The sequence below is a fragment of the Felis catus genome, chromosome D2, assembly GCF_018350175.1.
Source record: "Felis catus isolate Fca126 chromosome D2, F.catus_Fca126_mat1.0, whole genome shotgun sequence".
NCBI lineage: Eukaryota > Metazoa > Chordata > Mammalia > Carnivora > Felidae > Felis > Felis catus.
Genome location: NC_058378.1, coordinates 73,817,172 through 73,830,292, shown reverse-complemented (window position 1 = coordinate 73,830,292; position 13,121 = coordinate 73,817,172). Strand labels below are relative to the sequence as shown.

At 39.3% G+C, this 13,121-nt stretch overlaps 1 protein-coding gene across 1 annotated transcript in view; it reads left to right on the top strand.

Moving 5' to 3' along the window:
- The window catches only part of PDZD8 (PDZ domain containing 8), a 72,423-nt gene that overhangs the window by 35,272 nt on the left and 24,030 nt on the right, over nt 1-13,121 (top strand). Inside the window, exon 3 of the mRNA XM_004001358.6 lies at nt 4,483-4,585. Coding sequence (XP_004001407.4) covers nt 4,483-4,585 — 103 coding nt within the window. The remainder of the gene's footprint in view (nt 1-4,482; nt 4,586-13,121) is intronic.

Genomic DNA, 13,121 nt, shown 5'->3' with positions numbered 1-13,121 from the left:
TCATTACAGATTGAAGGAATCCAGATTACACATCACAAGCAGGCACAGGCAACACTGACGTAGGAACTGTGTCCTGGGGACCAGATATGGAGCTTTAGAGAGGAAACATCATGGTCCAAGCAGGCAGTCTTGGGTGTAGCTTTTGCCTTGTCTTGTAACTGGGAGTGTTCTTGCAAACAAATATTAATAAATTTGTGTACATACTATACTTTATACAAACTGTAAGAAATAATATCTTTTTTGTTTCAAGAAATAACAAGTTTTCTAAACAAAATAAATCCTTAAATTGACAGTATGACGTGTTCTGTTAACTTTTCTGGGAGAAACTAAAGTTACTTTGTTAGAGTACTTATGTTTGCTGGCTTTTTCCAATATTTGAATATTGACCATAGGCTACAGTTCTTTGTAAAGTGCTTTAATGGAATAAGACGTGAATGTAGGATGCTCTGACACAGAATCAGAAATTGATCTAAAATCAGGATTAATAAAAGCTGTATCCATTTCAATGGCAAAACCAGATTCTGGGCAATCAAAATATTTCCATTATTAAAAAGAGAAAGTTATCTGAAGCAAAATGTACCCTAACATCCAACCTGAAAGTGTTTTTGGAAGTACTTTTAACAGTTGGACCAGTTGACAGCAATGCAAAATGAAAGTTTTCTGTGCCTGGAATATTTGTCACAAATCAAAGATCAAGGTTATCAGGGCAATTTGGGGTGCCTGAGTGGCTCAGTCAGTTAAGCATCCAGTTCTTGATCTCAGCTCAGGGTGTGATCTGGCAGTTTGTGAGTTCGAGCCTCACAGCAGGCTCTGCACTGACAGCATGGCTGGAGCCTGCCTCCTGCTTTCTCTTTCCTTCTCTCTCCCTCAAAATAAGTGAATGAATGAATGAATGAATGAATGAATGAATGAATGAATGAATACCTTAAAAAAAAACATTGTCAGGGCAGTTAATGCTTTGTGTACCTTCAAATGTCATTGTTAAGAAAAACTATTAAATGTTAAATATTTGTGGTATTTCAGTATTTGGAACGATTTTCATTTGGAATATATTTTGTTTCAAGGTACCCTTTTAATATTTTCTGTTCTTGAATATCAGGTAAAAATCACCCTTACATTTTATTGAAATACGTAATCTTGTCACAACATGTTGACTCATAGTAATGATAAACCAAGTATTTATTACATCTTTTTGAAACAAATATGTAAAACTTTTAGTGTAACCCTACTGATTTACTATCGTTATGATCACGCGTTATTCTTTTTTTCTTTAATCAGTTTATTTAAGACATAATTCACATACCATACGATCCATCCATGCAGGGTATACGATTTGTTGTGTTCTAGTACATTCACAGGGTTGTGCAACCGTCATCATGATCCATGATCCGATTTTAGAATATTTTTGTCCCTCCTACAGAAACCCCATACACAGTAGGAGCCAGTCCCCGTTCCCCACTAGTCCTCCTCCCCCAGCCCCAAGTAACCACTAATTTACTTTGTCTCTTCATTTGCCTACTCCAAACATTCCATATAAATGTGGAATCATACAGTATACGGTCTTTTGTGACTGGCTTCGTTCATGTAGCATCTTTTCAAGGTTCATGCGTATCGGAGCATGTATCATTACTTAATTTCCTCTTATTGCCAAATAATATTTCATTGTGTGTATATGCCACGTTTTATTTACCTCTCCTTAGTTGATGGGCCTGAAGGGTTGTTTTCATGGTTTGATTATTATGAATGAAGCTGCTGTGAACATACGTGTTAAGTTTTTGTGTGAATGTCTGATTTCATTTCCCAGGAATGGAATTATTGGGTCATCTGTTAACTTTTTAAGGAGCTGACAAACTGTTTTTCAAAGTGGCTGCACCATTTTACATTCCCTCCAGCAAAGTATAAAGATTCATTTCTCTACATCCTCACCAGTATTTGTTGTCTCCTTTTTTTATTAGCCATCTATGAGTGCGAAGTGGCATTTCTCCGTGGCTATGATTTGCATTTCCCTGGTGGCTAATGCGGTCGAGCCTATTTTCATGTGCTTATTGGCTCTTTGCATATCTTGTTTGGAGAAATGTCCAATTTTAAATTGGGTTATACTAGACCCATATGAGATACACAGTTTGCAGATATTTTCTCCCATTCTGTGAACTGTCTTCTCACTTACTTGGTCATGTCCTTTGAAGTACAAAAATTTTAATTTCATTGAAGTCCCATTTATCTTTTTTTTTTTTTTTTTTTTTTGGTACTTGTGCTTTTGCTGTCCCATCTTAAGAAACCGTTGTCCAAATCGAGGTCACAAAGATTTGTTTTTATGTTTTCTTCTCTTACATTTAAGTCCATAACTCATTTTGAATTAATACGTTTTGTGTTGTTTTTTTTTTTAATGTTAAAAAGGTGTTATGAAAAACATAACAATAGGAAAAAAGTTCTATGCTTTCAGGGATGGATTCTGAGAATTGCTTTATCATTCCCGAATCCTGAAGATTAGTATCTTTTGGGAATTTGGGAGCATTAGCTGGTGCATAAGCCTTCTCTGCGTGACCAGAAAGGCCCGTAGGTAGTTGACTCTTTTGAACAGATGGTGGCAGCAGAGCTGCTTTTTATAAACTCAGTATTTTATAATTATGAATCTTCGTGATGTTTTGGCAGTAGGTTGTTAAGCACCATTAAATATCCTTTTAAGATTAAAAACTATTTGAGTGTAGAGATTTCTTTTCCCATGAGTGTATTCGGACTTTTTAGTTTATGAAGCCGGTTTGTGAGGTATGGACATGATTTGCTCAAAGTCTCCAGCCTTAGGACACAGTTTTCTCCTATTACTCTAATGTGGGTTTTTTGTAAGTTAATTGAAAAAAACTTTTTTAATCTTATTTTTGAGACACACACACACACACACACACACACACACACACACACACACACACAGAATCCGAATCAGGCTCCAGGCTCTGAGTTGTCAGCACAGAGCCCAACACGGGGCTCGAACTCACGAGCTGTGAGATCATGACCTGAGCTGAAGTCGGACACTTAACTCACTGAGCCACCCAGGTGCCCCTGTTTAAAGTTTATTTTAAGAGAGAGCACGTGCATGCACATGCACACATAAGCAGGGCAGGGGTGGAGGTGGGGAGTGGGGGAAAGAGATAGAAAGATAGAGAGGGAGGGAGAGAGAATGAATCCCAAGCAGGCTCCGCACTGCCAGCTCAGAGCCCAATGCAGGGCTTGATCTCATGACTGTGAGATAATGACCCTGAGCCGAAATCAAGAGTCAGACACTCAACCAACTGAGTGCCCATCTAATGTGTTTTATCTACTTTTAAAAATGATTATCTCAGGGGCGCCTGGGTGGCGCAGTCGGTTAAGCGTCCGACTTCAGCCAGGTCACGATCTCGCGGTCCGTGAGTTCGAGCCCCGCGTCAGGCTCTGGGCTGATGGCTCGGAGCCTGGAGCCTGTTTCCGATTCTGTGTCTCCCTCTCTCTCTGCCCCTCCCCCGTTCATGCTCTGTCTCTCTCTGTCCCAAAAATAAATAAAAAACGTTGAAAAAATTTTAAAAAAAAATGATTATCTCACTTCTACCCCCGTGATCTTTGTGTAGACATAAAGTAACAGAGTAGCAGTCAAATGTTGATTAATTCTAAAGCTATTCTGAAGCTTACTCCTGAAACACATTGGCAGACTTATGTTCTGCTTTAGAAGATAGGTAATATGGAAGCTAGACATCTGGGTAATATTTTTTTCCTTTAGTGGTAAAACTGCTTTATGTCATCTCAAGGTTGGACCTGAGATTTCCTTTTTAGATATGAATATTAAACAGTAAAATTAGGCAATTCACTTATTCCTTGACAATTATTTTCAAGATGATAGAAATAGCAAACACTTCATTGAACACTTACTGTTTGCTAGGTGCTGTACTGAATGCTTTGGCATGAGTTGTCTTCTTTTGTTCTCACGACAGCTCTAAGTGGTATTATTTTTGCCCTGAATTTTTCAGAGAAAGCAACGGGTTTTGAGAAGGTAAATAATTTGCCTAAAGTCATGTTAGTAGACGGAGAAGTGTGTGGGTATGTTCATAAACAACTATGTTGTACTGTTTTATGTGTGTGTCATTTTTACAGAGGTGGTATCGTACTATATGAGTCACTCCCTAACTTGTTTTTTAAATTCAGCGGTCAGATTTGAAGGTCTGTAGCTTCTGCTACTATGTATAGATGTCTGGTCAGTTTGTTCACCTCGTGAATATCTGCGATTTTTCTGTTTGATCTAGCTGCTGAGAAAAGCTTGTCCTGAATTTCACCTAGTTTTAGCTTTACTTCCCTTTTCCACTAGAGGGTGTGCTAAGTGTTTGACTTAATTTTTTTTCTGTTACCAAAATTATAAGTAGTAATGGAGTAACTTGCTACTTCTTGGTATAATCAGAAGGAAAATTTTATCTCCTAGAACTGGTGTAATAGTCTCCTTGTTTTATTTTTATCCTGCAGGTTACTCATTTTTGGATCCTATGACAGAGAGGCAAACATTCACTGTACGCTTGAGTTGAGCAGTGGTGTTTGGGAAGAAAAACAGAGGAGTTCGATTAAGACGGTAAAGTGGATTTGCATAGTTTTACATCTTCATAAAGTTTGTGTTTTCTAAGTATGCTTTTAATAATGTTTCTCTGTCCCTAGAGTTATTTTTGGTTATGTGCAAATAAGTATGAACAGCTCGTATTTGTCTTGTTGCAATACACATCAGTGATAAAATGAATCACATAAAACTGTAGTACTCAGACCACTTGCTCGCATAAGAAACCTAGGCTGATTTTACTTCTAGAACTTTCAAATTGTTTCACAGGGATGGAATTAGAATAATTCTAAGCCTCTTAGCAGTAAATTTAGAGCATTCTTTCATTCAATAGATGCTCTATGAATGCTTACTTTCTACTAGGCACTGTGTGCTGAGGAAACAGTTCAAATTAAGAAAAGACCCTGTTTTGTGGTGCTAATATGGAGTAGAGGTTTGGCAGGATGGTTAGAAGAGGGGAGAGGTGAACTACGTGTTTAGGAAGGAGGTAGAAATGACAATAAATGGGTAGACCGAAGACATGAACAAGGTAACTTCCAGAGATGGACAGATACTATGAAGAAAATGGGGTTGTGACAAAGGAGATTCTTTAGGGAAAACCTCTAAAAAGATGACACTGACACAGGATGTTCATCCATTCAGATAGAATTTCAGATAAACAGTGAATAATTTTTGTTGTTGTTAAAAGTATTCCCCCAGTTTTTATATGCTAAATCTGACAACCCGACACTGGAGATGGGGCCCGAATCATGAAGAGGAGCAAGCCACGTGGAGTTTGGGGGTTGAGGGAGTGGAAGGCATTTCCAGCAAAGGGAACAGCCAGTGTGTGAAGGCAGGTGGGACACGCTTGGTGTGTGTGAGGACAGAAGCCAGTGTCTCTGGAGCGTGGTACGTGAGGTAAAGAGTCGTGCGTCATCTTGTAAGGAGTTTGAATTTCGTTATTTGTGGTGGGAGAGTTTTCAGATGACAAGTGACGTGATCTTGTGTACATTTTGTACAAAATGTTCTGCTTGTGTAGACCAAGGATTGGAGGAGGATAAGAGTGCACCTAAAGAGAGATCCGTTAGGAGGTGTCTAGGGAAGTGATGTTTACTTTAACCAGGTGGTAGCTGAGGAGATAGAAGAGAGTGGATTTGATATACTTTTGGCGTATGAAGGACTTAGAGTTCTGGTTTCTTTTTTTATTAAAAAAAAAAGTTACCTAAATTGCAAGACTGAAAAGGCTTTTAAAATATTTTAAATGTTAGAATTAAAGATAAACAAAAATAGTGCTTTACTCTCAACATGTTTTAATTGGACGTGTTAGATTCTTTGGGTTCTTAAATGAATAAAAATTGTCACTAGTTATTGGTTAATTTGTTTCTAAAATGAGTTGGTATTTTCTGATATTCTGAATAGCAGTTTTAATAGCAATTATTATGTGCTGCTTGCAATTTGCATAAATCTAGTCTATTAAAGATTTAAAGCATTTATCAAAATGTTGTCTACAGAATTTCTTTATTAAGCCCCTGAAGTTACACGATGGAAACAGAATTCCAGAATGTTATGGCTGTAATCGGGGCAGGGTTGTTGGGGCGGGCGAGTCTCTTCCCTAAGGGAACCACAGCCTTTATTTATGTTTTTTTTTTTTTTAAGCAGTTTATTTAATTTACTAAGCATATATTGAAATATTATGGGCTTGGTAATAATAAAATTCCAAGAGTGCTGCTTGAAACCCCAAACCTCTCTGGAATTACTTCTAGTGTTTTGAAAGCCAAGATCCATTTAGCACATCAATAGTTTTTTGCAGGAATAAATTATAGTTCTGTTCTTTAAAGGTGTGCTTATATATTTAGTTGTTTCTATTAAATTTAACTCTTGGTGGCAATATAGACAATCCTGTGATTATTTTTTGTAGCCAGTATTTGGGAAAACGATTTCTCTACTACGTCTTCATTATGGTGAAGAAATACTTTTGAACTATGCTACCTAACTTTTATAATAGTAGTAATGGGTTTTGGTTTTCCTAGAATAATGTTATTCTTTGTAGCATTTTAAAAAATAGTCACAGTTCTCAATTTTTTAAATAGATCTATAAGCATATTTTCATGCTCTTGAAGAATGTGGCTTTTAGTGGTAATGTGATATTCTTTGGACGTTCTTTTGACCTTAAATTGTTTCTCATTTCTTTCTGTAATAACTGTTGTGAATGTCCTTACATAAAAATTGAGTAGTATGAAATCCTTTTGGAATAACTAGAGTGATTTTGGTCAGGGTGGGAAAATAGGGAGGAGTAAATCTGGAAGAGGAGGATGGGCCACAGAGTGTGAATTTATGAAAGTGGTAGGGACCTATTGAAGATTCTGAGCCTGGGAATTACATGGTCAAAATAGTGGTTTTGAAGAAAGTCTCCCATTTCTTTGATGGTTGTTAATACCCTCGCTTTCTTCTAAGTTACATCTCAAACAATGTGAAGCAACTCCTCAGAGGAATAAAATAACCAGTTCTGAATTACATGAATACATGGAAAAGCATTATTGTTTTATACAGGTATGAAATGGTCATAATTTGCCATTGCTGTTGGCATTTTCAGTTTCCTTTATTATATTTGCAAAGATATGAGATTAGACATCTTTAATATTTTACAGCAAAGGTTAGTGAGACTTTAATCTTGAGTTATAATTTTAGGTCTTTATATATGTCATAGGTAGTTTTGGAGAAAGAATTCCAGGTTACTAATTACATCTGGTGTTGAAAGTGTCAGCAGCAGTTAAGTGTCTCCAGGCATTAAATTACATATGTCTGAATTTAATAACTCTGGGGAGGAGAATTTATTGTGTTCTTCATAAAACATTGCAGAATAGGATTAGATAATTGGCAATATATTGCAAATTGGGATAGAGAAAAGAATATCAGTAAAAAATAAGTATGTGAAAGTATTTGATGAGTTTGGAAGCTATTTTTGTATAAATACAGTTTTCAGGTTTAAATTAGTTACAAAAAAATTTTTTTTAACATTTATTCATTATTTTTGAGAGACAGAGACAACGAGAGTAAGGGAAGGACGGAGAGAGAGGGAGACACAAAATCCCAAGCAGGCTTCAGGCTCCGAGCCGTCAGCACAGAGCCTGACGCGGAGCTTGAACTCAACGAACCGTGAGGTCATGACCTGAGCCGAAGTCAGACGCTTAACCAGCTGAGCCACCCACGTACCCCTAAATTCGTTTTTTAAATGTTGAAATGGGTTCAGTGAAGTGATCCACTAGTTTGAGTGAAAATGTAGAAAGAAGAACTAATTCTTTCCATATTTTAAACGTGTCTGTGAGTCTTTAAAGCATTATATGTACCTTATCATGTTGCTGATAGTGGCAGATCATTAATAATGCTACACGAATTCTTTAGATTTGTAGTGTTTGCACAAGTGTTGGGAGGTACAGACGAACAGTTTTAATGTATTAGCTGCAAGTATTAGCGAAAGCAAACGAATAGTGGCTTAAGCAAGAACAAGACTTGCCTCGTGTGCCAGGCTGTAAGAACAGAGCCCAGCTCTTACCTGGCTTCCTCCCCCATCAGGCTTGGCGTGAGATTTTTGTCCTCATGGCTGTAAGATGTCTAGCGCACCCCTAGGGATCCACCCTTCAAGGAAAAGGGTGAGGCCTTTTCCTGCCGAAGGTACATATCAGCCTGCCGAAGGTACATATCAGCCACGTTTTGCCCTTTTTAAATGCTTTCCTGGAAGCTCCTCCCAAGGACTTCCACTTAAATCTCATTGCTAGAACTGAGTCACGTGTTGTCCCCAGCAGCAGGGAAGTATGGCCAATCATTGTTTTTTAGCCTTTTAGAAGTAGAAGTCCAGGGTAAAGGGTTATGAATGTATTTTATGTGCCCAGTCCACAGTCTTACCATGAAAAATATTCACATCTGTCTGAGGACTTTTTTTTTAAGGGAGTTTTTCTTATATTGGGATAGAAGTGCATAATTAAAAAGAATATGGGTCTCTTCCTGTTTTGATAGGGGCAGGGAATTAGAAAAGAACCTTCTGGGTCCCTGAAGGTACAATAGGATGGACAGAAGAGAGATATTGGAATGGTCACATGTTCAGCATAAATAGAAGCACTTCATGTCTTCTATGGCGCAGTATGCAGGTAACAGGGAACTGCGGTTGAAGGCATTAGGAGATGTCGTGATATTTTAGATCTGCCTGAAAAATAAGAAGTAAGAAGTCCCTAAAGAGCATTCAGCTGACAGTTGGGGAGAATCCGTAAATGATCATTTGGAACTCCTAATCACAGTGAGTATGTTCCCTTTGGAGCAATGTGCTGTCAACGGGCAGCTTGTATTCGGTGGCTGCTGTGAGGAGGGCCTTAGACCGGGTCAGCCCCACCCCAGGTTATGAAAGAGGATTTCGCCTCCTAGATTCTAGGCTTTATCTCTCTGTTTGACTTGGGTGGTACCTTTCCTCTGCTCCACTGCTACTTCCCAATCAAAACCTCATTTTTTTAAAGGATCTGATTTTAAAGGATCTGACATTTGAGGAAATGATTCCTGCTTTCAAAAAACTGTCAGTGTAAGAAAGGAGGCATAGGAACCAAATATGTAACATGAGTGTATGAAATACTTTTCTCATACACAAAGAGCCAAAGCTTTTTGCCTGTAGGATCTATACTTGTTGTGTTAAATCCCACTGCCCCTAACAATAACTGAACCGGGTGATAGTCTAATAACTAGAAGACAGTTTGGGAGTGGCGGTAGTGGAATCAGTTTAGAACAGAGAAGGAGAGCTCTGAAACTGTAGGGAGATGGGATTTGAATGAAAGGACTTTCCTAATAAGATCAGCCATGCTTAGTTGCTGCCTAAGAACTGAACCTGACCCAGAGGCAATCTCTTTTAGAGCCCAGTGAGTCTCCTTATACTTCCAGAGTAAAGGTTAGGGCAACTGAATACAGGAAACACATGGTGGAAGGCAGGTAATCAGTCAGAAGAAAGTGTGATAATATATGTAAGGAACTCATTCCCTAGAGATAGGGATTAGATTAGAGTCTAATATTACAATGCTAAACAAGCATATAGAAGAAATGGAGGGGCGCTTGGGTGGCGCAGTCGGTTAAGCGTCCGACTTCAGCCAGGTCACGATCTCGCGGTCCGTGAGTTCGAGCCCCGCGTCAGGCTCTGGGCTGATGGCTCGGAGCCTGGAGCCTGTTTCCGATTCTGTGTCTCCCTCTCTCTCTGCCCCTCCCCCGTTCATGCTCTGTCTCTCTCTGTCCCAAAAATAAATAGAAGAAATGGAAACAGTAAATGCATTTCAACTTCCAGAAATTATTTATTTATTTATTTATTTATTTTGAGAGAGAGACAGCACAAGTGAGGGAGGGGTGGAGAGAGAGAGAGAAGAAGAAGGAGGAGGAGGAGGAAGAGGAGGAGAGAGAGAATCCCAAGCAGGCTCCATACTGCCAGTGCAGAGCCCGATGCAGGGCTTGAACACAGGAAATGTGAGATCCTGACCTGTGAGCCAAAACCAAGAGTCGGATGTGTAACCAACCAACTGAGCCACCCAGGGGACCCTTCAGAATTTTTTTGATGAAGAGCCATACAGAAGGTTCCCATATAATTTTATTAGTAGGAGAATATTTTGTCACAGAGCTGCCTTATGAGTAGGGATGACCAGGTGTAATACCCTGAATGGTTGAGTCCAGAACTTTGGTCAGTTTTCACCAATGATCTGAAACCGCGCTATCCAATAGAAATGTACACCATTTAAGTGATTTTAAATTTTCTTATAGCCACATTTTAAAAAGTAAATATAGGGGCACCTGGGTGGCTCAGTTGGTTAAGTGTCCAACTTCAACTCAGGTCATGATTTCATGGTTTGTGAGTTCAAGCCCTGCATTGGGCCCTACGCTGACAGTGCAGAGCCTTTACTTGGGATTCTCTCTCTCTCTCTCTCCCTCCCTCCCTCCCTCCCTCCCCTGTCTCTCTCTGCCCCTCCCCCATTTCCATGCATGCTTTCTCTCTAAATAAATAAATAAACGTGAACTTAATTTTAGTAATGTTTTATATTATCCCATGTCCCCAAAATATTATTTCAACATATGATCAACATTAAAAAAAATGAGGGTTTTTTTGTTTTAATTTAAAAGTATTTGAAATCTGGTGCATATTTTATAATTACAGCACATCACAATTCAGCCTAACCACACTTCAAGTGCCCAGTAGCCACGGATAGCTAGTGGCTACCACATTGGACAGCACAGACCAAGAAGAAGGATGTACGATGTAATACTGAGATTTGCGTATGGCACTAGACTTTTCTAAGATGCTCCAAGCTAAGAGGAACAAAGTGAAGAAAAAGCTCTTAGGACAATTACATAAGAAAGAATTCCAAACTATGCCTAAAATATATGAGATCTAGGATCCTTAAAGAAATACGTATGTCTTTGTGCCTCCAAAACAAATTCAGCCTTTCATAAGACTGGGTGTCACGAAATCAGGACACTTATTTAAAAACCATGAAATTCTCATAGAACTAATTATTTGCACATTTCTGGTTTCTATAATATAAGAAATCTATGAGAGCTAGATAATGTGGGGCGAAAGAAGCAAAATTAATATGGCAGAGCCATAGAAAAATGAATGGGAAAAAGTGTTCTTCAGCTGAAAATACAAAGGTGGGTAAACAATTAATAGAAGCATGTAAATACAAACAGTAAGCAGTAGGATGATTGACAGATATACTGAGTAAGGAACTAGGTCTGTGGGGCAGTGAAGATAAATCTGTGTCCCTGATGATGATCAGGTGATATAAATGTTAAAAGAAAGATACTTAAAAGGTCTTTGACCGTTCTGCACACCACACTTGCCGGTAGACTTCACAGGACACAAAGATGCTGTATTCTTTTTGTGCTGTGTGTACTGCACGTAGTAGAATCCCTGGTATGTTCCAGTTCAGTGTCCTAGGAGGGCGAGGGTAGGGTGAGTGACCATTCTGAAATACAAATCTGATCCTTCAGTTGCCTCCTTGATGTGCTCCCCAAAATACTCTCTGGTCTGGCCTCTATCTCCAGTCTTCCCTTCTCCTCTCCATCCAGCTCTAGCCGTGCTGCCCACCTTTCACTCCTTCACACATTCTCCGTCTACCGCACAGCCTTTGAACATGTGCGCGCTTCCGCCAACACCTTTTCCACGTGTACCCGTGTGCCTGTCCCCATTCTTCAGATCTCTGTGGCAGCCCTTAGCTTATTGGGGCCTTTCCCTACACCGCGTCGTGACAGGGCTGACCGCTGCTGGCAGTATTTCGAAGGCCTTAGTGTCCATTGACTCTCAGCTGGGTTTGACCAATGGGAAGCTCTGATGGGAGATGGGAGTAGACTGGGGAAGCCACGGTATTCTTCCTCTTCCCGTCTGCCTTGGACAACAGACATGTTTGGCAAGCTGCTGTCTCTCCTCCAGGGCTCCGTGCTCCTCCTAGGACAGCACCGTTATGTTTCCTGCTTATGTGGGGGGTCCTAGCTGCTGGCGTCTACTAATACCACTTCCTCCCTCTGTCCTTCCAGCCAAAGGTTGGTAGTGACTTGTGACTTTTGATAGTATCGGAGTCCCTTGACTGTCTCCTGTTTGGCTTTTGGTTCTGTCACTGAGTAGCCATTGCCCTGTTGTGAAGTCCCTCTGTTTCGAATACTTAGGTGTTTTCTCTTTCCTTATCAGACCCTGACTGATCTATCAGTCAGTCGTCATTCCTCAGGAAAGAAACGTAGCCTAATGAGCCTGAAAGTCCTTGGGAATATTTCTCATAGTTGAGAACTGATACTTATATTGTATGATAATTTGATTGGCGTTATCTCTGCCAGGATCTTTCTTTACAGCAGACAGCATGATTGTTTTTGCTTACAGCATTGCATTCAGTGGGGTATTCAGTAAATGTTTCTGCGAATACTGAAGATGACTGACTAGCCATGAGAGCCTCCATTTACCCTCACCCCTTTCTCTTCTAGATTCTAGGTTTCAGCATGACTTAGTCACAAAGTCATTGTGTTGAGTTTACTGCTCAACATTCCTTCTGGGAAAAGCCTGGTTTTTACAGTGAGGGTTTTAGTTTACAAATATGGTACATAATGGTATAACGGTATTATTTAAAACATTAAAAGAACCTCTTACTCTATGTATACAGTTCAGCGTAGCATAGATAAAATGACTGTGTGATCTAAAATTTTACTTGCCTCACTTCCCTTTTGGTTTTGGAGAGCTTCAGAAGTCTTGCTGAATGATAGCTATCCAGGTCTATCCACAATTTGTTGAATATATATAGAAAAAGTAAAAAATGAGTTCCGTAAAGAAGTGATTTCAAGTAAGAATATCTGAAACAGACAAATTTGTAAACACATTAGGCTAGAAGCTTCAGAGTTGGCATTTTGGTGTGTTTGCTTAAGGCCAGATGCCTTGCAGATAGCAATTTGGTGTTCCTATTTAACCATTTGCCATTTACAATCTTAATCTTATCGAAAGGAAGAAAAAGATTAAAGCAAATGAAGCTTTTTTGAAAATACCAGTTTTTATGAAAACTCTGGTTTAGTTCAGTTTGAT